The 23738-nt window shown below is 24.3% G+C and overlaps 1 protein-coding gene across 2 annotated transcripts in view; it reads left to right on the forward strand.

The window, feature by feature from the left end:
• Positions 1-2303: 2303 nt before the first annotated feature.
• LOC129608970 (regulating synaptic membrane exocytosis protein 2) overlaps positions 2304-23738 on the forward strand; it is a 166979-nt gene continuing 145544 nt past the window's right edge. For both annotated transcript variants that reach the window (XM_055520777.1, XM_055520778.1), the window contains exon 1: positions 2304-2979. In XM_055520777.1, coding sequence (XP_055376752.1) covers positions 2944-2979 — 36 coding nt within the window. In that variant the 5' untranslated portion in view covers positions 2304-2943. The remainder of the gene's footprint in view (positions 2980-23738) is intronic.

The following is a 23738-nucleotide window of genomic DNA, read 5'->3' on the forward strand; positions in this document are numbered from 1 at the left end:
CCTTAAATATTCATATTAAAAATATTACGTATAGAAAATCAAACAGTGTACCCTCTTAATAGGGGTCACTTTACTTTAATATCAATTTCTTTTTTTAAAAGGTTATTTACTCATTCCTTGTCAATAATGTAAAATAAAGAAAAAATTTACGCATGAAGAAATAGTAACTCTGTATAACTGTAATTTTATTAATTTAAGAAGGAAAAATACAGGACGGAATGTAAAATTAGAAACAACATTGAATATTTTGGAAAAATTGTAATTTAATTTTAAAACTACTACACAGAGGGCTATAAAATATTTAGGTATTTAAATTTCAATAAAATTACATCAGTCAGATAATATCAGAAAGGTAGTGCTGAACTAAAATGTTACAAATTTCACAAATAATTTTAATTAAAAAGTTTTGAGAATGCAAACTTTTTTTAATTAGATTAAGTAAAGATAATAACAAGCAGGATTTTTTATCCAAATGTTTGAAAATATATTTTTTAGAATAGTTAAATTTATGTCTCCAAATTTCCTTGAAATTCAGCTTTTATCTCAGGTTACTGGTCCATAGATTTTACACTAATCTACACTATAGATTTTACATTTTTTTCTATTAATAGCCAATACAATTTTATTACAGTCTCAATACCATGTATTGTGCTTGGTAGAAAGTATTACGCTGTTGCTCTAATTTTAATTTAGCTAAATTACTGATATTAAATGAACATTCCGGGCTTTGGCTGCGTCGCAACGTAAGACGTACTGTAAATTTTGGGTATAAATTTATTAGTAATATGAAATGAAGGCCATATTTGCGCTGCGTAATAGGCTTACTAAACTTGCTTAATGCTTGCTATATTTCACTTGATTTCTGAAACTGGCTGTTGTCATTATTTATTTATTTATCTGATGCAATATAACTATCAAATTCTTGTGCTACCTCCTTAAAATCTATGAGCTTTTTTGATTTTCTTTCAATGTTATATTAATGACCTTCTTAATATTTAATAATTTACCAATATGTTCTAATAACACACAATATAATGCATTAAATATAAATTACAATAAAATAGAATTCAAAAGAATTTAACTAACATTCATCATATTTTTTATTTTATTTTTACAGATTTTTATTCAGCTTTACTTAACTACGAAATCCATCAAAATCAACTTTTCTAATAGTCTAAAAGAGCATTAAAGGAAAGAAGAAGAGAATGAATAAAATCCGTGAATAATCATTATTAATATACCAATATTTTAATATCTTAGAACAATAAAATAAACTTTCGGGATTTATAAGAAAAAGTTGGAAAACATAAAAAAAAGGAGCAAAGTAATATTAGAAAACAAAAGAAAAATTTGGATTTATTGGCTTTAAAAATTTTCATATTTATCACATATATCATTATCTTTGCAGTCCGACCTTCAAATTTTATTTTTAATGTTTTATACACGTGTCCATATGTGGATTTTATACAAAATAATGTTATCCATATCGTAAAGAAGACTTCGAATTTGTACAAATTTGTTTCATTATTGTACTTTAATTTTTTCTATTATAAATCTTCAATAATTTGTAAGACCTTTTAGTATATCACAATATCATATGTATGTGTTGGTGCTATATTATACATACATACAATATTATCACGTATATACAAATATTGCAAGAAAGAATATTTTAAATTAACCTGGAATTGAACTATCCCATTTAAAGGGTTGAAAATTCATTGTTTTATCATTTTAAGACTTCAAATTTAATTATAATAGAAAAAGAATAAAATAAAAGAATATTTTATGTTCTTTACCAAAAGCAACAATTCTATAAAATAAAAGGACTTTAACAGAAATGAAAATAATATAAAAATTTCGTATTCATTATTTTGAGTTGACAAAAGATAGCCAACAGAAAGAAAAGACAGAAAGTATTTATTCGGAAAAATTTGCAATAAACTAAAATAAGTACACGTTCTAAATCACACGAATACATCGCTCGAGAATACATTGATTGAGGCACTCACGTTCATACAAAATTAATAAATTAAAATCTTTATTTTTTCATGTTCTTTTCATATTGAAGCAGATGAATGCAGTAACGGAAAATCATTATTCCAATATTTTTTAGTAAATAGTTGAAAAGAAGAGGCAAAAGGAGATATCCGCCAAACCAAAGTTATTCATTACGTTTTATATTTTAATTAAAGTGATTATAAAAATTGTCATCCTCTTGAAACGAAGCAAAAGAATAATACCAACAAATCTGGGAAAACTCAACGTATTACTCAAACATTGAAATTTTGCTACATCTTTTCTTCTATTTCTATATTTTTATTAAATAAATTGAGAATGTTATTGAAGAATAATAATTAAAAAAGTTTGTGGAAAGAGCTCATGATTCGAACTATTCACCTAACAGAAACAAAAACTACTTGAAAGACAAATAATTTTTCACGCTTAATAAATAAAACAGCAGCTACCTGTCCATATTTGTAGTATCTCTATAACCCCATTCAAATCATATATTGTGTATGAGTGAGATGATAATCTATTGAAACTAAAGAACACCTATTGGGTATCACTTTTATATAACTGAACATAATTTGATATCAAAATATTGATAAATCAACATAATCAATAATTTTTATTCTAATTTATTAAATTACAATCAACAAAAAAAAAACAAAAACAAAATTGAACAATCAACAATTATTGTAAATTGAAAATTCAACAGGGATTTCATTAAGTATAATAGCTTAATTTTAAAATGTAGTCCCCTTTTCCCAATCAATTTAGAATGGAATAAATAACCACATCGTATAGAATTAATTTCCTAAAACAAGAAGAAGAAGTTGTAGAAGTTTCAAATATATGAATAGAAAGAACACAATAACATTGTAATTAACTATACAGTAATCAAACCAATTAGAAAGAGAAAAAATAAAATCTGCAAACATGTTGCCAACAAATGTGATGTCCTTTATGAAAAAGGTAAGAAATATTTACTTTTTATTGTTAATAAGATCTAGGCTTAAAATATCGAAACAAAGTTTTAATTAAAATCGTTCTTAAAAATTTAAATATGTTTTAAAAATTCGAAATATCAGAAATTTTAATTGAGAAATATACTTAACAATGTCTAATATTTTGTAAGATCTCATATTTCACCTGGAAATTGAAATTTAATTTACAATTTTTTCCGTCCGCCAAAATTTATTCAATTCTAACTATAATTATACTGCGGAAATTTTTGACATTCATACTTGAAATGCATATTATATTGAAAACAAGATTCGAAAATAAATCTATTCGACTTGAAATAGTTCCACTTCACAATAGGATGAAGCACAATTTAAAACATATCGTGAAATCTAAATGATTGCGTAGTGTTAATAATTCCCTTTTATACTTTATAAAAATTTACTGTGCAACCAATAATTTGAAATGATTTTTTCAAACATAACCTAACAATTTGCACTCATGTCAACTTTTGTTTTGTTGTACTCATATGAACTCCAATTTCTGTATATTTACCATTACTAATAATATTATGTTGAAGTCTAATAACTTCTTGTTATAAGTCTAACAATATTATGTTGAATTATAATATGAAAATTCTTGGCAAGTGACAAAATCTGTGATCATGCCAAAATTAAGCCACAGTAGTGTGTGTAAGAATTTAGTATAAAGTCAACAAATGAACAATAAAGAACTAAGAAAGAACAAAAGCTAAGTTGCTTAAATTTCTATAAGTGTTAGAAAAAACTCCATAAACGCATTTATCGGTGAAACGAGATTTTAATTGGAGCCCCCAAAATTATTGTAAAAATTTAATTGGCAATGTCATTTCAATGTCAAAACACTACCTTACAAACAAAATATTAACAAAAAAAGCTTTATTTACCTTAGGTTTTTTAATGTAAAATTCCTTTTCAAAAAAAAAAGTTTCAAAAAGAATTTTAATGAAATACAAAATATTGCAATTATCTGTTATTGAATATTTTAATTGCATATTTTTCTCTCTTTTATTACAACAAATTATTCAATATTTTCCCTTTTAAAAAAAATTCTTAGTAATGAATTCAAGCCTTTAATAATTAAGGGAATTAAAGGTGATTTTTTATTTTGAAATTCAATAACAGTTTGCAAAACCAAAAAAAAACAAAATTGATGTGGTCAGAACCGCGAAGAACCGACCAAAGTATATTTTATAGTTTAATACAAGTGTTACAGGAGATTATGAAAATATCTTCTAAACGCTTCTTTACAATTTTGGAGAAACTAGTAAGGTTTTTGTTAACATTTCTTGAAAATGAAAATTTATCTCTTAGTAGATAAATTTCGCTTTGTGCCTTTTTCCGAATTCCCTGAAAATGTTGTCAATTGGTTCCAATAATAACCGCAACTTAAATATTGAATTTCAAAAAATTAGTTCGGTTAGCGAACGCTGATCTTTCCAAAAACTTATTTACAGCTTCATTATTTTAACATCCCAAATTTAAATATTTTTTATATTTTCAAGGTCGCCTATTCCTTTTTATATGTGCAAAAATATAAAATCAACACGCAAAAAGGTCCGATTGCTGAGGAATGATTTCATCAAAATCAGTGCAGACTTGAAATACTCGCATGCACACCAAGAGATTGAGATATAGACAGACAGACAGACCGACATTTCCCTAAAATCGAAAACTAAGTATCTGAAATTTGGTGCCGTCACACAACCTCTCTTATTGTATGCAATACGGACGTTAAAAATATAATATGGGTGTATTAATTAAATTTTAAATAAAAAAAAAATAAAAATATTAAAGAATAAAATAAAAAAATTAAATTTATATGTGGGCTTAAGCGAAAAAGGATCTATTTATTTTTTAAAAATTCCTCAAATTTTGAAACAAAAAAACAAATACCTGTTCCTTCAAATTATCCTTTCAGTTATTTTTAGAAATTTCCATTAAATTACAAAAAAAATTATCCTCAATTATCATTAAAATGTTAAGTAACAAATTATTTAAGACCCCATAAAAATATCTTATTTATGTAGAAAATTATGTCCTGGCGTGGACTATTAAGAATTTATATCTTATATTAACTCACCATCACCGTTTTTTTTGGTCTTTATTACGCAAAATGAGATTTTTTAAAATATTCGCCTTTCTATGTATTTCATACTTTAATAGCTTCCCAAGCATATTTTTTCAACCTTCCCCCTACATAAATTTCAACTCCCATTATTAAAGTATCACTTATGAATTATGAATATTATGAAAAGGAATTTTTGAAATTGAAAAAAGAAAATTGAAAAAAAGAAAATATTGTCCTCGATTTTATTTTCTTTTAAGTTACTGTTGATGAGTGTCCTGCATATTTTAAGAAACAGCAATAATGGTATTAATAGTACTATTTTGCACCGCATCTCCGAATAATAAATTTATTATTATGTTGTTGCTATTATCATAATTTTATAATTTAAAAAAAAATCAATTTTATAAATGAAAAAAATAGAATGAAAGAACGTTTAGAATGTAAAGTTTGTTTGATGATTCCAGGATTATGAAATTTTAAAAAAATCTAAGAAAAGTGGTTTTGATGAGTTTTTGATTGAAAGTATGGACTATTTCAATTTGTGAGACCATATTGGAAGCTACTTAATCATAAATAATGAGAGCGAAGTTGAAAATCTGCAAATGTAACCTTCAAATTCAATATCAGTCATTGTTGATAAAAAATCAACAAAAGCATTATAATAATAACTATTGCTATAGTTTTTTTTTCTTATAAAATAACTCCTTTCTATTGATTTTTGAAATCACAAAAATTTGCAAGATAATAAAACTTACTACACCCCTAATCATCTTCGCATAAAAATTTGTACTACTCGAGCGGCATCAGATAATTCTAATATCAATATCTTAGAGGCAAATATATTAATATAATTTTTAGTATAGTTGGAGCTGACGAACACAAATTAGAAAAAATTGAATAGTAATAGAATTAATTTTGTTGATGAAATTTCTTGTATGCTTTTTTTCCTTTACCATGAGATTTTTGACCATATTTTTTTTCCTATTCTTGTGCCTCCTTTTTCTATGTCATTTGAACTTAATTATATAAAAGTACATAATACAGAAGATTTTACATAAAAAAAATGTAAAAAACATATTAAAAAATAGAATAAAAAAAGAAAAATAATTTAAGACTTTGTAACAACCAAACGCGTAATGGTCAATTTTTTATAGGACCATAAAAATGAATTGAGAATTTTTTCATTTTCATATAATATTTTGGGAAGTTTTGGCTACAGTCAATCGTAAAATTTTTAATGTTGAATTTTTTCTCTTTTATAGACAAAATGGTCATCATACGATGGTGCTAACAAAACGCTTCTTTCATTTTACCAAAATTTTTTTCAAGTTCATAAAAAAATTAAATTTTTTTTTGATATTATAAAAGTTATATATACAATATCGTTTTTTTTCCAAAAAGTCACTAAAATTTTAGTCCTCTTAAGATTTGGTTATAATTCCAAATAATTAGGATTAATTTTGAGAAATTTGAGATAAATTAATTTAATAAATTTTAAGAAATAAATGAATGTATCTCTGTTCAATAAGTAATAGCTAGTACGGAAACTTTAATTCTATATAATTAAGATGCTAGCACATTAAAGATTGGATAAATTATATTATACAATTTTGTATCAAATTCCAAATTTTGTAAATTTCCGTCATCAACGGTTAAAAAATTTGGTACGTGAATTCATTCCTTCAGTTTTCAATGTGCCAATATAGAGAATATTGTTGTTTGGGTTAAAGAAAAAATTGGTCCAAGCAACAATAATATTCAAGACAAGAACCATTAATCATTAATGGTTCATGTAAAAATATCTTGCAATATCCCTTTACATCTTTTAATATAAAAACGTTTTGCAAAGAGCTATGATGTAAATTAATTGTGAGGACTAGAAAAATTTCAGTATTTGATTTGCTATTTTCTTTCATTTTAGTTGATAATTTATTTTGATTTCTTACATAATTTTCAAAATTTCAAGTAAAATACCAAAATTTTTCTAACATCAATTATAAAATTTTACATGACTTCATTTTAAACTCATTAATAATACAAGCAAGGAATTTTCAATATTGTACATAATATCTTGAACATGAAATTTTAAAACAACTTGCACTCTGTGTTTCAAATTTGAGTCAAGTTAGTTTTAAAACTAGGCCGTTTTGTAAATGGAAAATTATGTTTTATATTCAAACACTCCACGGTCGACATAAAAATTTTATCGTACGAAAATTTTAAAAATTTACTGTAAATAACGTAATTAAATTATGTAATAAAAATGTTAATTAAATTGAAATAATAACAAAATTAATACGCTTCCTTAATTGAATAATGTTTAATTTTACTAAACCATATAAAGAATATTATTAATTAATATTATTAAATTCATTTAAAATTTAAATTCATGTAAGAGTGAGTGTACAAATATTTATTAAAATATATAGTTCGATCCTAGAAAATCAAATTCTTCCCTAAAATTTAATAATTCTTCATATAATAATAATCTACAATTAATATAAAAATTTTTCCCCTAAAATTGCATTAAACTTTACCCTATGTTTATTAATATTGATTATATTATTAAATATTAATTTTTTCGACATAATAACTTTGATTTTATTGATACATCTAATAAAACAATAGTATATAAATTTATTATACGAACATATTATAGATATACAATAATATACATTACAAGCTTATGGTATAGCTTATTATTTACTCGAATATAATCTAAAACCAAAAACAAATTTCCTTTAATACTCTAGTGTCTATATTAAAACACAATTTGTTTAATAAAATCAATAAAATCTTTTAACCTTGAATTTATTTTTCTCATTATAACTATTTACAGTAAAATCCAAAAATATTTCATGTAAAACACCCCCCACATAATATCAAACCATATTAAAACATACTACAAATATGAATATTTAATTGATCAAAAATATTTCGAAGTAACAAAAAAGTACTTGTTATATGTAAAGCTCATGTTCAATTTTAAATCAGTAGCAATCCTTCCAATATTGCTTTTTAATTCCAAAGTGATAACAATCCAAATATGAGAAAATATTTGTGCCCTTTGTCTAATATCTAATATCTATCTAAGATCTAAAATCTTCGTATTTTAAAATAATATACAAAGCAGACTAAAATTTTCATATTAAAATATACGAGAACCTTTTTGAAATTTTTAGCGAATATTTAATTTTCCAGTTCTGTTTGAAAACGGTTCAGTGTAAACAAAAACAATTACTCAATTTTAATATGAAACAAATTGATTGTGTCAGTAGTAAAAGGATTAAAAAGCTGATAAAAAAAACGATAATAATAAAAGACAAAGAGAAAATATTTTGTTGATTTACTTTGTAACTTACAAATAATTAAAATTATTTTGTAGTTTTAAACGGGAAATTGGTTTTTTTCTGAGGCATAAATTTATAAAGATGAATGAGGAATCCATTAACTTTTTACACGTAAAATATGAAAATTGTTATCTATTTCAATTTGTAATAATATTAGACTTAAAACTTGCTCAAGGGTTATTTACTAATAAGCTTCTTGTAAGATTTTCTTATGTGTAAATATTCGAAATCAATAATCCTAAAAGAAAACTAAAGGAAAATGTAGAGTAAAAACATTTTTATTTAAAATCAGGGTTCAAACATCTAAAATGGTTTTTACTAATTTTTCTATTAAAATTGTGGGGATCTATAATAATATTATTCCTTCTATCAAACAAAATCTAGGAACAATGCTTAATGCATATAATGGCCGATTATCTAGCTTTTAAATTGTTTTCTTTAACAATAGCTGCATTGACTGGATGACATCTATAAGTAAAATATTTTACAAAAAGTTGAGAATTCACAAAATCTCTTTCAAGAAAAATATCTTAGTGATTTGCATAATTCTTTCACGAATCTTATTTATACAATCACCTGCAAGTTTCAGAATTTTAACTCATATTCTCAACATTTTTAAAAATTTACTTTAATTTCAATTTAACCATTGCACATTTGAGTGAAACTTTTTCATTTTTGACTTAATTTATTAAAGAACATATTTATTTAGCGCTAATGATTAATGACCATAATTTTCTTTATAATTCTACAATCTTAATTTGAATTAATTTTTAATATATTATATCTATGTATAGGTAATAGCTAGGTACTAAAATATTTTCAATTAAAAATCCTTGTAATTAATATTACTAATTTGTTTGAATTTTATATTTTATTTACAATATGTGAAAGAAAAGAATATTGATTATTATTATACTTTTATATTAAGCCACACATATTACTCTTATTTTAGCTTTTCAACGAAATATATTGCATACATCTACACAATATTAAATAAATATAAGTCTTTCCTTTCATCATTTAAAATAAATGACTTTTCATGTAAAGATAAACAATTACAAATTATAAAGGAAAACAAAAACAGGGAGAATTACAAACCTATATTTTCTTTTTCATATCCTCTTTAAAAACACTTATATAATATATAATATAATATGTATTATATATAGAAATATAAATAATAGTTAAATTTTCATAACGTGGAAACCTATACTATTATATTATTGTCTTTTTTATAAAATTTATTCATTGCAATTTATACATGTGTCTACATAATTATAGGGTGACATTAAAAGTGAAAACGTTAATAATATAACTATTATATATTAAAACGTGCACAAATATTATACGATGTAAGAATTGAGAATACGTTATAAAATGAAAATTCTATTATACAAATACTAATATATATGTATACATAAAATATAGTTATTATAATATACTCCTTAAAAAATATACACACATAAATTATACGTATTAAACGTATAAAATGTATCTATTTCATCCTTAAACACCAATACCACCCCAATCTATAAAATGATAACATTAAAAACATAACCTACATTTTTTTTTGTTTAAGAGAACAACAATATACGAGTAATATAAAAATTATTAATGTATTTATGTATGTATACTTACATATTAATGTAAAACATAATATAACAGCAACCTGTTACACCCTACTAGTATACAGATTGTATAAGAAATAAAATTGAATTAAAATATTTTTTTATAAATAAAGAATTGTAAACGTTGAATTAATTGGCTTAAAAAGTATTTTGTTCTGTTATATGAAAATTGTATAATGTAATTAAATAAATTAAATTCTAAAACGCATATATGTATAATAATATTGTAAACTTAATTAAGAATATGAAAAAGTTTGTGAAGTAAAGTATAAAATTTTAAAATTTCTAAAACAAGTCAAGTAAAAATTATTGATTTTAAATTAAACTAAGGTAATTTCTTTCTTAATTTTTCGTAAATCACAGCTAATTGTGTGATAATTCTTTAAAAATAAAACTGCAGCTGTATATGACACGTTTTCGAAATGAATCACAATGAGATTACACCAGTTTTATAATTTCAATTCAACGATACATTCGAAATAAAAGCAATTATAGCACACTTCATTCTAAAGCTTCTGCGCAGAAAAATTATTATAAAAATCATCGGATAAACAATTTACTTTTCTCTCACAAAATTATATCACATAGCGCTCTTAATGTTCCAGTACCCTGATACTTACCGTATGAGTTTTTTTCTAACTCAAACCAATCTTATTTCAACTTGATGTATAAATCGATTTATACTTCCACTCATTCGAACTAATATAGTTTGCTTCGTACTAACTAAAAATTAAATTTAAAGTTGGTTTAATTTTAAAATAACAGGGTTTTTGCAAAGTCGGTCTAGATTTTTTAATTTTCCATCATTTTCATTAAAAATGCAGCTCTTCAAATATCCACCATTAGGCACGTCTACAGGCTATCGTCTACAGGAATCTCTAGCACATTATGGCAAATGGTGTGCAGCAATGTCGTTACAAATTTAGTGATGGTACATTTCACTTGCAAGTGCTGCGGAAGCAGTAAATTCAAAACTGTGGATAAGCTTTTACAATCTATTTTATTTGGAAACTACAACAGCTGAAAACTCAGGTGGCAGACGCAATTTCGGAATGTTTATTTTAAAATTAAATAAATTATGTTTAATATACAAATTCAAGCATTTAATTCAATATTTTTAAAATTTCGTAAGTAAGGATCACAGAGAACAACAGTCAATAACACTTTTTCAGTTTTACCAATTAATTTTTAATTGAAGTCTCGTAATAATAAAACAAAAATTAAATTATGAAACAGACGGACGAAACACAATTTAATTTAACAAAAATAACCAGAAATTTATTTCAGTAATTTGATCCTAACTAACAATGTCAAAAATTTAAGTCTAAATTGTTGAAATTAATGTTAAACGTCATGTAATAGAATAAAATGTATATAGTATGTGTATGTATATATATTTAATTTATTCTTAAAATTTTAATGAAAGAAAAGTACAAAAGTGTTAATACACCCACATTTTAAGTTTTACAATTTCGTTATTGTTTTCATGTTCTTCAATATTTTGGTAAAACAACCACAACCAAACTATACGTTCAAACATATTGTATCTACTTTGTTTTGTTCGAACATATGCTAAGAAATTGTTCTAATACTTAATATGTACATACATACATATGAACATATAAAATTTCATTTTATAATCACAATATAATTTAATATTATTGTTTACTGTATGATATTATATTACATATATGTATATATGTATGTGAATATTAGATTGATTTAAGGTGTGACTGACTTTCTACACGTAATATACATTAAATAAGGATGTTCGTTCGTATTGATTGTTATTAAGAGAAAACACGCAATGCGTGTTCCGTTTTTCTTTTTCTCTTTATTTTTCTTCGTTGAGTTTTTTTTTCCTGGCTCGATTTCTTTAATTTCAGTTTTAATTTCTTTTCATGAAGATTGCAATTTGGTTGTGGGAGGGGCAAGATTTTGTATTTATACCCAAATATCTGCAATTATTGTATGTATATACAATGCAAATAAATGAAAATAAAATTATCAAAACCATCAATAATTTTAAAAGAATTTATTACTGCAAAGTAATCAAATAAAATTAAATTATTTTTGGGAGAAGATTTACTCCTGTAGAACTGAGCTAGTATTATACAAATGTAGACAGGAAAACGCATTAAACTATCCAACATAAAGATACAAAGTGATCGTCCTTTACTATTGAAATTTAAATTTTTAGCTTTCGTTTGATATCAGTTGCGCATCTTTATTGTTTTATTTCATTTAAATTATAAAGAACTACAAATCTAATATGAATATGAATAAAAGTAATTGACATTTTTACTTAACAGTTAACGCATACTAGTGCAGTGCCCATAAAAGTCTCCGTTCTCCTGTCTTATAATAAAAATTTAAAATAGCTCTCCTCACAAAGGGTTTTTTATTTTAATACGAACAAACGTGTTTATTCCTTGAAAATTCAAAAACCTTCAAAATGTTCAAACTTCCCTAGTATATATTAAACCGAATCAACATTCTACTAAAATATCGCACAGTTCTATACAGGGACTATGTGAGAACTCATCTCAGTTATCATATGACTTTTAGAAAACATTCATTATTAAGATATCATAGTTGCTATTTCGGCCTTTTCGTTAGTTTGTTTAATTTGTTCAGTGATCATTTTAGATTAAGTTTCATTTCATATCTTTTTATTAAATCTTTAAATAATATTTTTGCCTATCGATATCGTAAATTTTAACAAAATGTCGAAATTTAGAATCTGTGTCAGATCACTTCACCTTTCTCATTTTGTAAATAAATAAAAAATAATTTTAATAATTCTGGAAAAATAATTTTCAGTAGCTTTACCTCCTATTTTTGAAACATGTTCTTATTAAACTACAAATTTATATACATACAATTTCATTTTAAATAAAATTTAATTTAACTTACGAACAATTTTACTTACCTACATAAATACTTTATTTGCGTAGATATTTCGAATATTCTTGCATTTAAAACATATTTACGCGATTTAATTTAATGAAATTGAAGCGGAACATTCACAATTAAAAAGAACGTGGTTTAAATGTTCATTTTGTATATATTTACTTTTTAAGACACGTAATTCAAATATGTTGGTATACGAAAATCTAGAAACAAATAGAAACCTTTTTTTTTATAGAAAATTTTAGAATAATTAAATTATGTGGTATGTAGATCCTTAAACATTAATGACAAAATAAATTTTAAGCAAATTTTGTGTAAACGTTTTAAAATAAGGAAATTTTTTTTTGAATGTCATGATTACATTAACTTAGAGAATTGTTTTAATTGAATTTGATCTGAATTTTTTTTAATTTTAATCTTATTAGAAAATATTTTAGATATTCAGGGATAATCACATTCTTTAAGTGTCGTATTCATGTTTTGTTTTCAATACAATTAGAATTAGTTTAATTAAATTTAAAATTTGCTTTTGATGAAAATTACTTTAAAAAATGTTGCTACGGTAATAGATTTTTAGAAGGGAAGTGAAACTAGATGTGTAGTTTAAGACTGTTTAGAATACATTTGTATCGAGTTTGAGTTTATCATAAAGTGTATTCGCAATTAAGTAATTGTCCTTATTCTACTAGTAAATGTCCTTGTCATAGACGCAGTTTTCCGAGTTTTCATTAAATTATAGTTAATTGAAACAAAATTTTGAAAAACAAAATGGTAATTGGTGATTTCCGGATACAAAATGAAAATTTTTTTAAATCTCGATTTCTTTTTATAAAATTGGTATAAACCAAAATGTTCCCACAACTGATTTGAGAAAAGCGTGTGCTATTTCAATATATCACGGTATTAAATTAAAATTTTTTTTAAGTTTGGATGATATCGCAAAATATCGCGGTATTGAATTTAATTAAAAAACACACTCTAAAACAGGGCAGAAAACTGAATTCAAAAAATTTGAATTAGAAGCGGTAATTTTTGTTGTATCGTTGTGTGATTTTAAAATAGATAAAATTATTCCAACCACCAAATATGATTTTATATTTTAAATTGAAGGAAAACTTTTTATAATTCTTACATAGTACAATTTGTGCAGTTTATCAGGTTCCTCAAAGCTATGAAAATATTTTGTTTTTATTTCACACAAAAAAATATTCTCATTTTGCGGCACTTAATAAAACGATTAATATTTTCGACTAATATGACTAAAATGTCTTTATGCGGGGAATTATCGAAATTAACTTTAATGCGGGGAATTATCGAAATTACAAATTTAGAAATATAGCAATTATTATTCTCAATTCTTGTTTGAAAAATGTTAAAATAAATTATGAATTGTAGAAAAATTTTTAATAAAATGCAATTTTAAACTGCTTAAGTTATTGGTGAAATAATCTTGAAATTTATTGATAAAGTGTCCTTAACTTGCTTGCAAATGGTAACTTCATATTCTCTACTAAAATGTAAAGTGTCTTTCGCAATAAAATTCAACATACATCGAATAAACAAACCAAAGAATTTTAAATTGTGATGGTTTTAAGTTCAAACTAAATTTATTATATAACGTTGGAAGTGGTAATATAAATAGTACCGAGGGCATATACTAGTAGCAAATTTCATTATAAACAATGTCAATTTACAACTTTTCAAAATCTTCTTGCCAGCTGTTGCAATCGATAACGACAAAATTACTTTTCAAGTTAAAATCAAAGTTATAAGAAAATTTTTACCGAGAAAAGTTTACTGATCTTGTCATTATTTTTTTCCTTTATATAAATTCCATGATGCCCTTGAACTCTTAAATTTCACTTTAAATTTAAAACACACTGAACATAGTATACACACTTATACACTAAATCTATAATGTTCAATATTCAATACCTTTTTACGTCATAACCGAATTAAAGTCAAAATTTTAAGAATTTTTTTATGATGAAAAAAGGAATAATAGGAATGGAAATTATAATGGCACCATTAAAATCCTTGCAAAATTTTGTTTCATTTTTTTCATAATTTTTCCCTTTTTCTCGCTTACAGCGTTATTTCAACACAATTTTTTTATCTTTTTCTTTCATTCAATATTTTTTATGAATTTTTCTTTTTTATTCCTCTTATACAATCATTTTTTAAGAACATTTTCATCTTTCTGATTTGACTTTTATTATAAAACTCTTCTCTTTTATAGTACAAAACTCGAAACATGGAAATTAATAAAATTTTTGGTCGTATTTTTGGTTGAAACCATAGTTAGAACATTATTGTATTTAAAATTTTTTTCATCCCACGCAATAACAATTCAGAAATTGTGGTATTCTTTAATGAAGAAAAGTTTTTATACGTACTTGAATTGCACGCATTATAAAAACGTTTCATTTTTCATTTAAAATGCAAGAATGATGAATATGTGAAATATTAGAGGGATGAATCCTCGCAAAAGAAAATTAGAACAGAAACTATTCCCTTTAGGCTAAAAATCAATTTGAATATAAACGTAAATTCATTCAGGGAAAAACCTTTTCATATTTTAGTACAATTATAAGTTTAGTTAAATGGTGTATTTGTGTATTTTATGTATGTAGTTTGAATATAACATTTACGCAGTTTATTTAGAAATTATGTACAAGGTTAAATACTCGAAAGAAAAAATTTTTCATGTTTTGTGCAGAAAACAATGATTTAAGAATGTTGGAGATTCTTTTTTTAAATTTGTAAAAATTGAATTTAAATTTAAAATAATGCTACATCTAATTGCATATATTTAGGGGTAAAAAGCATAAATTTTATGGTGATAGAGAAGAAAAAGTCCATGTCTAACCCTGTGGTCCTTTATTTTACTACTAATTCAAATCTTTCATATTTTAATCGATAAAATATCGTCAAATTTTATATTCATAATGAATCTGCTTAAATTAGGTTCAATTCATTTGGTCCCAACAGGAATTTACAATGTAAACGAAATTTAGTTGGTGTAAAAGTGTTGTTGCTTTTCTAATTCCTAATAAACATGGGAAAATAATTTATAACATTAAAATTACTCATCTCATTTGAAAAAATTTTACAGTTTTTTACAGTTTAAATTTACTACGTTAGGAAAACCAAATTTATGAGCATTATAAATACGTAATTTATTACTGTCCAAATATCAACAAACCCCAGAAAAGAATATAATATTAATTCTGCTCTGATATAACGAACATTTTTTTTTAAATTTACAAAGTTGACTCCTCAAAAGCATAATATTATTATATAGTAAAATCTCATTACATAAATAAATATACATTTACATTATTTATCATCTTTCTATATCAAAATTTCATTTTTTAGTACCTTTTCAAGTGTATTATTGTAGGTTGTAAAAAGATGTTGTTATTCATAAAAATTTTGTGTTTTCTTATACTATTGCTAAAGGATTTAAAGGTAATTTTAATTAAAAATTTTTCTTTATGTGGGTATTTCCTGTTATATCATTCATAAAATGCTTAATGTAATGTATATAAGAAATATTATAGTTAATATTATATAAATATAGATAAATTTAGAAAATTTTAGTATATAGGTCTTCCTAATTAAAGTATATAAAGGTAAGCGCAAATAAAATAGAATCCTATTAAAATATTGCGATTTTTTGTTAGAAGACATAATAAGCATATTGTATAAGTATAATAAATATAAGAGACGTTATTAAACTATAAAGGAGAAAACTACTTGTTCAAAATCGCTATTAGCATTCATTATGGCCTTCATAAAGAAATTAATGATTTTTTAATCAGATTAATTATATTGCAGAATATTCTCTTTTATATATTATGTTTTCTTCGGTTGATTTTTTGCAACAGGAAATAGAAAATTATAGAAAATTATACTTTAATTTTTTTAATAACGTTTAATTCCTTAAAAAAGTTTAACATTTCACGAAACTGGAAAATTTTAAATTGAAAAAATTAGTATATAATGTACCTAGTTTAAAATGTACCATTATTAAGTGAATTTACAAGAACTTCTAGCTAGGAAGAAAGCTAGTTCTTGTAAATTCACTTAATAATGGTTTTTGTCTTTAAGTCTTTGATCATTAATTAAAAACTTAAGGTTTTTGTCCTTAAGTCATTAATTTTTAACTTGGAATATTTACGCTTTGTGAGTGACTGCAAGAACTGAATCTTTTAGAAATTTTAATATTAATTGATTTATTTTTAAAAGAAAATATAAAATTTAGAATTTTGTATGGCATTTTCAGAAAAAATCTAATTTTTAATGCATATAACGCCTGAAGATATGCAATTTTTGCTTGTAGAAATATTAAACGCGAGTTTATGTATGTATAATTAACTGGTTCATTTGACTAGTATTATGGAAACGAGTTCCCAAAAATTTTCGTTTTCAAATAGAAATACTTTTTTTATAATTGCAAAACCGAATTAAAAGCAGAATTTAATATAAATTAATGCTTCTCATCAAATTAGGAAGAGAATTCAGTGAATTTCTCATTTAACAAGATTTTAATAACAAAAACAAATCTATTTTTTATTTCTATAATTATTCATGAATTTTTATTCTACTATGTTGAACTTTATTTTAAAAAATTTCCATAATATTCTAATCTTTTTTAAAAAATGGCTTGTTGACACATGTCAATTTTTTAAATCAACACATACATACATGCATAAATTATATTCTTATTATTTCCTTATTTATGCAGTTCCATTTAAATAATCTTGTTCAAATTACAAAATTTCTATTATAAAATTTTTCCTTTTTTCTTTATAACAAAATAAATTCAAAATAAATTCAAAAATCAAGTTTGGAAGTTTTTGACGTAAATAATATGTGTGTATGTCAAAACCTTCTTTATTCAAACTTCTCCTCATAATAGAATCTTATAATGGAATAATTTTAAATAACAGAAATAGAAACCAAATTTTAACCAAAGAAATGGTTTGTAAAAGAGCACATTTCATTTCATGTATTAGATTGTATTTATGATAACATTGTAATTTTAGTTATTCTATATTTGAGGCTAAAATAACCAATTTAATTACTGAAAATGATATACGCTCGGGAAATGTTCATAATAAATTCGCGCATGTTGCAGTACAAAGCTAAACAAATTTATAAATCTTCAATCTAAAATCTACACCAAACTACAATATTCAAATAATTTGAGACAGAAACCCTTTGTAACAGATAAGTAATCACTCAGTATTCTACACCTTTCGTCGAAGTGCTCTTATCCAATGCAAAAAAGCTTTCTTGTAGTTACGATTTATTTACAATATAGTAAACAAGGGTGAGACAATATTCTCACGTTAACGTACAGACAAGGGTGAGACATTCCGTTATCGTACAGACTAATATCAGAAAAAAATTTTCTAAAGCTAATTTTTAAAAATTCCACAAATTCTTCGTTGACCTTTAAAAAATGTGATAAAAACCATAAGAGCATTCTTATGAATTAAAATTTGAATAGAAATTATTTTTATATTATCAACTTTTGAAATGAAAGACAGAAATTCCATAGAATTATAGACAAAACGCATTTATTTACGAATGAACGCACACGAAATAAATTTCAATCCTTTCAATACGTTTAAATTTTCAAAATATTCCAATTTGCAATAACAACAATGAAAATTAATTTAAAGTATGTTTATTTTAAAAAGGTTAAATGACATTCTTAGCTAGAAGAAATTGCAGAAAATTGTGAGATGAAAAAGTGTTTAAAATGAAAAAACTGGGTTAGAAATTTGACAACTGGGTAAGAAAAAGAGTTCAAAACAAATTATTTCCTAATTTCAGCAGAATCACTGTTAAAAATTTGGCTGCAAATTATAAAATTAAACTCCACATAACACAGATATACATAGTTGGTTCTATTAATTTTGATATAATTTATGCCAATTAGAAGCTTCTATATTTTTCTCAATCTAAAATAGTCTAGAATAGTTTTTTTAAAAAATCAAAATTTATCATATAATATTCAAATTAACATACATACATAAATTTAAATGTGTTTTCCTAGCTCGTGTGACCACAAGAATATTATTTTTAAAGGAAACATAATTGCAACCTCTCACTGAGATTGAAATCAATTATCGTGGATTACTCACACTAGTCGCTATTTTTAAAAATGTCACTTTAGTGTAAGACATTCATACACGTAAACTGAAATCATGCTTGTATCATGCTAGAATCAGTCATTTTATTTTTAACTTTGGTAATGTGCCATTCCCAAATCTTTTCATATGTGATAAATTTTTTATTATTTCGTTTTTAAAATAAAATATAAATTGAAATCGGAAAATAAAATAAGCGTTTTATTTGAAAACAAAAAAAAAGCTTCATTTAAATTTAATGTCATTTATGATTCAATATTTTCATAAAAAAAAGAGCACACCATTCCACATATTCTGACATAAAGCCACATTTTATGAAAATTGTACTCCAGAGGTATTCTTAATTTGTCATTTCATTTTGTAATACTCAGGCTTCTATTAAATTTTGCATGTTTGTATTATACTATAATTTTTCTTTTTGGCATTAGATAGATTAGATTTATGCTTGGCTGTATACAGATTTGTCCCATAGCAGTTAATCAAAATCAAATGACACAAAATTTTTAAATTTATTTAGTTTGTTTTGAAACTTTATTCGAGTGCAGTGTTAAACAAAAATTCGTAGAAAAATATGGTACAATTTCAATAAACAGTGGGTCGCACCTTAATGATTTCAACGACTGCAGTAGATTCTAATAGTAGATATAAATATCGCCGAGGAACTTAATATAGAATTTCTACTCCCGTCGCAATTTTATATTTAATTTAATTGTTCTTTCATCCGTAGCAGTTTTGTGAATAACATTTAAAAAAATCCTTACAAAAATGCTTCTCAGTGCCTTTGTTTCAATTTTGTCAACTTATTCGAGTTTAAAAACATAGCTTTCAGATAAATGAGAGTTTAAATTCCGATTGAGTATAATTTATTTTAATATCCAAATGGTTGATTTAATCCAAAAGTCCTAATAAATTATTGAGCTTGTGATTTTTACAATTTTTAGAAATCCTTTGATTTTTTAACTTATTCGCTTTGCATAATTTTTAGCCTAAAAGTAAGGAACAGTTCAAAAAACTGAACCGTGATTGTAATTATTTGAAACAATTGAATTTTCTGAATTATCTATAATTTTCTGTTTTTTTTTTCAATTTTTTTTTCAAAGTCAAAGTTACAGAGAAATGAAATGTAATTAAACAGTTGATTAAGAAACAAATCATGCAAAATACAACATTAAGCTTAAGATTAAAAAAATTCCATTTGGTTTTTTCAAATTCAAATCGAAGCAATTTTTATTAATTTTCATATGAATAATTGATAAATGATAACATTTTATAATCCAAACATTTTTTTAAGAAAAATACTTTAATTCTGAATTCGTTATTGGAAATTTAACATAACTAAGTAAAGAATATAATAAATTTTATTAAAATGTAAATTAATTTGAGATCAAAGTATGTAGGATCACAAAACAAAACTTAAGATTAAATTAGACACGATAAGGTGAAACTGTAGCAGTTGAAGCTCACTATATAGCTTAACAAAACCTTTTTCAAATTGCCTTTTAAGCATTTATTATTAGTTGCTGATGTTTTCGGTCAAAACATGTTATGATTGATGCAGAGTCCCGAAAACAGACTTCAACATCTGCAGAGTCCCGAAACATCTGCAGAATTGATGCAGATTTTAATTATGAGACACCATTTAACCAAACCAATGAGTAAGAAACTTTCATATCAAGTTAGAATTTTTAATTGTATTAATTTCCAAGCTATATTTGTTAAAAACCGAACAAGAATCAAAAATCAAACCATCTGAAATTAAAAATCTATCTTCATCAGTTTAATTCATACACATTTTTCTTAAGTTCCTGAAAGTCTTAAAATGACCATTTCAAGTAAGTTGTGTATAATATCGTTCAGCTATGGTTTAATAAATTAAACTAGTGTTACATGTGTACTAAAATTCATTCATATTTATAAACCGTAAGCTATTAGCAGATTCTTTTATCAAAATTTATCTAGAACAACAAATTTATTCAATAAATATCCAAAGCATTATTTAGTTTTACATACATTAAGCTATTTAGCAAATTATCATTATTGCTTAATTTCTCTATCAATTACAACTAGCTAAAAACAATAAAACTTTTAAAAAATACTTTAAATAAAGTAATTTTTACTGTAAAATTTTTCATGATCTTGTAATAAATACAACATTTTTTACAAAATTTCAATACCAAAAATATTTAAAAATTTTCGTCTACTTGAATCTTAAAATTATGTAAAATTTTTTATTCTTACGAGTATTTAAAATAAAATTTCTTTTATTACAAATTATCATTACATAATATTCTATTTCCAACTTATTATTTACTCTTTTCTCTTTCAAATTTTTAACAATTTAACATAATATGTAATATAAATCCTTATTAACCGAAAAAAAGAAAATTTTTTATATGGTATAATTAGGCGAAGGGTGAGAAAACTGAAAATTGAAAATCCTTGATATTTTATTTTCTTGAGGTTTCATATTTTTTTTCTTATTTGGTATGTTTCAGAAAAAAAGTATATGAAGAAGATTCGCTCTACTTGTCCGTTTCTCCATTCCTGTCCACTCGAAAGATTTGTATACAAATAAATCTAACACTGAAGGTATTATTTCCTTGGAAATAAACTCTTTTATGTGCTCTTCCCTCCAAGTTGCAACTTTTCAAAATCGTAAAAATAAAAGTTTTTTAAGAGGCCACTGTACTCAAAACAAGACCAATTAACAAATTGTTGTAAATATCAAAATTATTTCTTCTATCATAGAAAAGTATAAATATACGTAAATGCTATTAAATTGATCCAACAAAATGAGCAAAAGAAACATAACAGTAAAAAAATATGAAATTTTTATGATCGCCTTCCTGGACCGTGTACATTGCAAAATGTCAAGTTGCCGTCCATTATTTCTGCGATACTGCACCATTGAACTTTTATAAAATTCAAAAATACAACAGTGATCACCTTCTTACTTATACTAATAAAAAATCATTTAATTACCAATAACATTCGAGCTTTATCATAGCATAAACTTTTGAAACCTTATTATTACACTATAATTTCCCTCACATTTATACTTATATGGTTATAAAGAAACAATTTCTACTAATGAAGACCGTTGTATTAAAAATCGTTGTCATTAAGATATTGATATAAACACGAGCTTTAAACTCGAAATTTTAGATGAAAATGTGCCATTTTGCAAAACCGTGGATCATGATCAACTTCATTTTTAGCACTTTTCCAAAAAATTTTTGAAAAAAAGTGCTTATTAGTTTCACTCTCTCCGTCCGTCCGTCCGTCTGTCCGTGTGTCTGTTTACAAAACTTTTACACCCTTGAAGATAGAAAGCTAAAATTTTACATGTACATTGAAAAAAAGAAAATTTTTACTTATACTCCCTATAGACTAGAAGTTATATTCCCCCAAAACCCTAAATTATGCCATTTTTTAAATATTTATTGCAGTGACATTTTTCAAATTTTGCGAACGCAGAAAGGCAGTGGCTTGCTTCCTCAGCGCGGTATACTATAGTTAAACTTTAGAAAAACAAAATGGCCGTTCAAATTTACCGTTATCTAAAGTCTTTTTTTCCAAATTTTTGATTTCGTTTTTCTTCTAGACCCCAGCCTGTAGAAGCTAGAAATTTTAGAAGCATTTAGACATTAACAAGTAGTTCATTTTGTTACAAGAAAATTTTTTTCCATCGCCACACCCTTTGTAATTTGTAAAATTTGAATTTTTGATACCTTATATTTCCCAAACAGCAAGCTTTTTCAAATTTCTATAAACACAAAAAGCTAACAGTAAATTCCATGACTTTAAAAATATAATTATTTTCCTTAATTCACACAATTAACCCTTAAAATCGAGCATTATGTTAAGCCCACTTTATATTAACTTTTGATTTATTTCAAAGACTGCATAAATCGTTCAAATCGTTCAAATATATGCTGTCCTAAAAATAGTTCCGTTTATGAATGAAAATAATTATAATAGTGTGGTAGGTGTACATAGACTGTATTTAAAAGCAGTATTTTCACTTCTTTAATGGAAAAGTGCTACAATACAAACCATTGGTTTGACCCAACTTTATTATTTCTAAAAGTCAAGCATATATATATGGAGAAATTTAGAAATATATTTAGAATATGAAAGAGAAGAATATTGTAGAATTTTCATAATAGAATTTTTTTTGTACGTGTACATATATATACATCAATTACGAGTATGTAAAGATCATTATACTATATAGAAATGTGAATCAAAGCTGTTGTATATTTCGAGGAAAGAGGTGGGATTTTTCAATAATAGAATTTGAGCATATGTTTTATATACACTATATGTACATTTATATATATATGTACATTTGCATATATTAAAATATTAGAATATATTAAAAGAGAAAACATGGTTATTTTCTTAGTTTTGTTCTTCTTCTAAGAAAATTTTGTATTGTGAACTCATATGTACATATATGTATGTAAGTATGTTTCAAGGATATCATCATCAGAATTCAAAATAGGATATAAAAATTGAATATTTTATGAATCAAGAAAAAAAACAGAATAGAATAGAAAACTCCTTTTGTTGTAGTTGTTTTAAGGATTTCTAAAGTTAGCAAT

This window comes from Condylostylus longicornis, unplaced genomic scaffold (assembly GCF_029603195.1).
Source record: "Condylostylus longicornis isolate FDR11 unplaced genomic scaffold, ASM2960319v2 ptg000038l, whole genome shotgun sequence".
NCBI lineage: Eukaryota > Metazoa > Arthropoda > Insecta > Diptera > Dolichopodidae > Condylostylus > Condylostylus longicornis.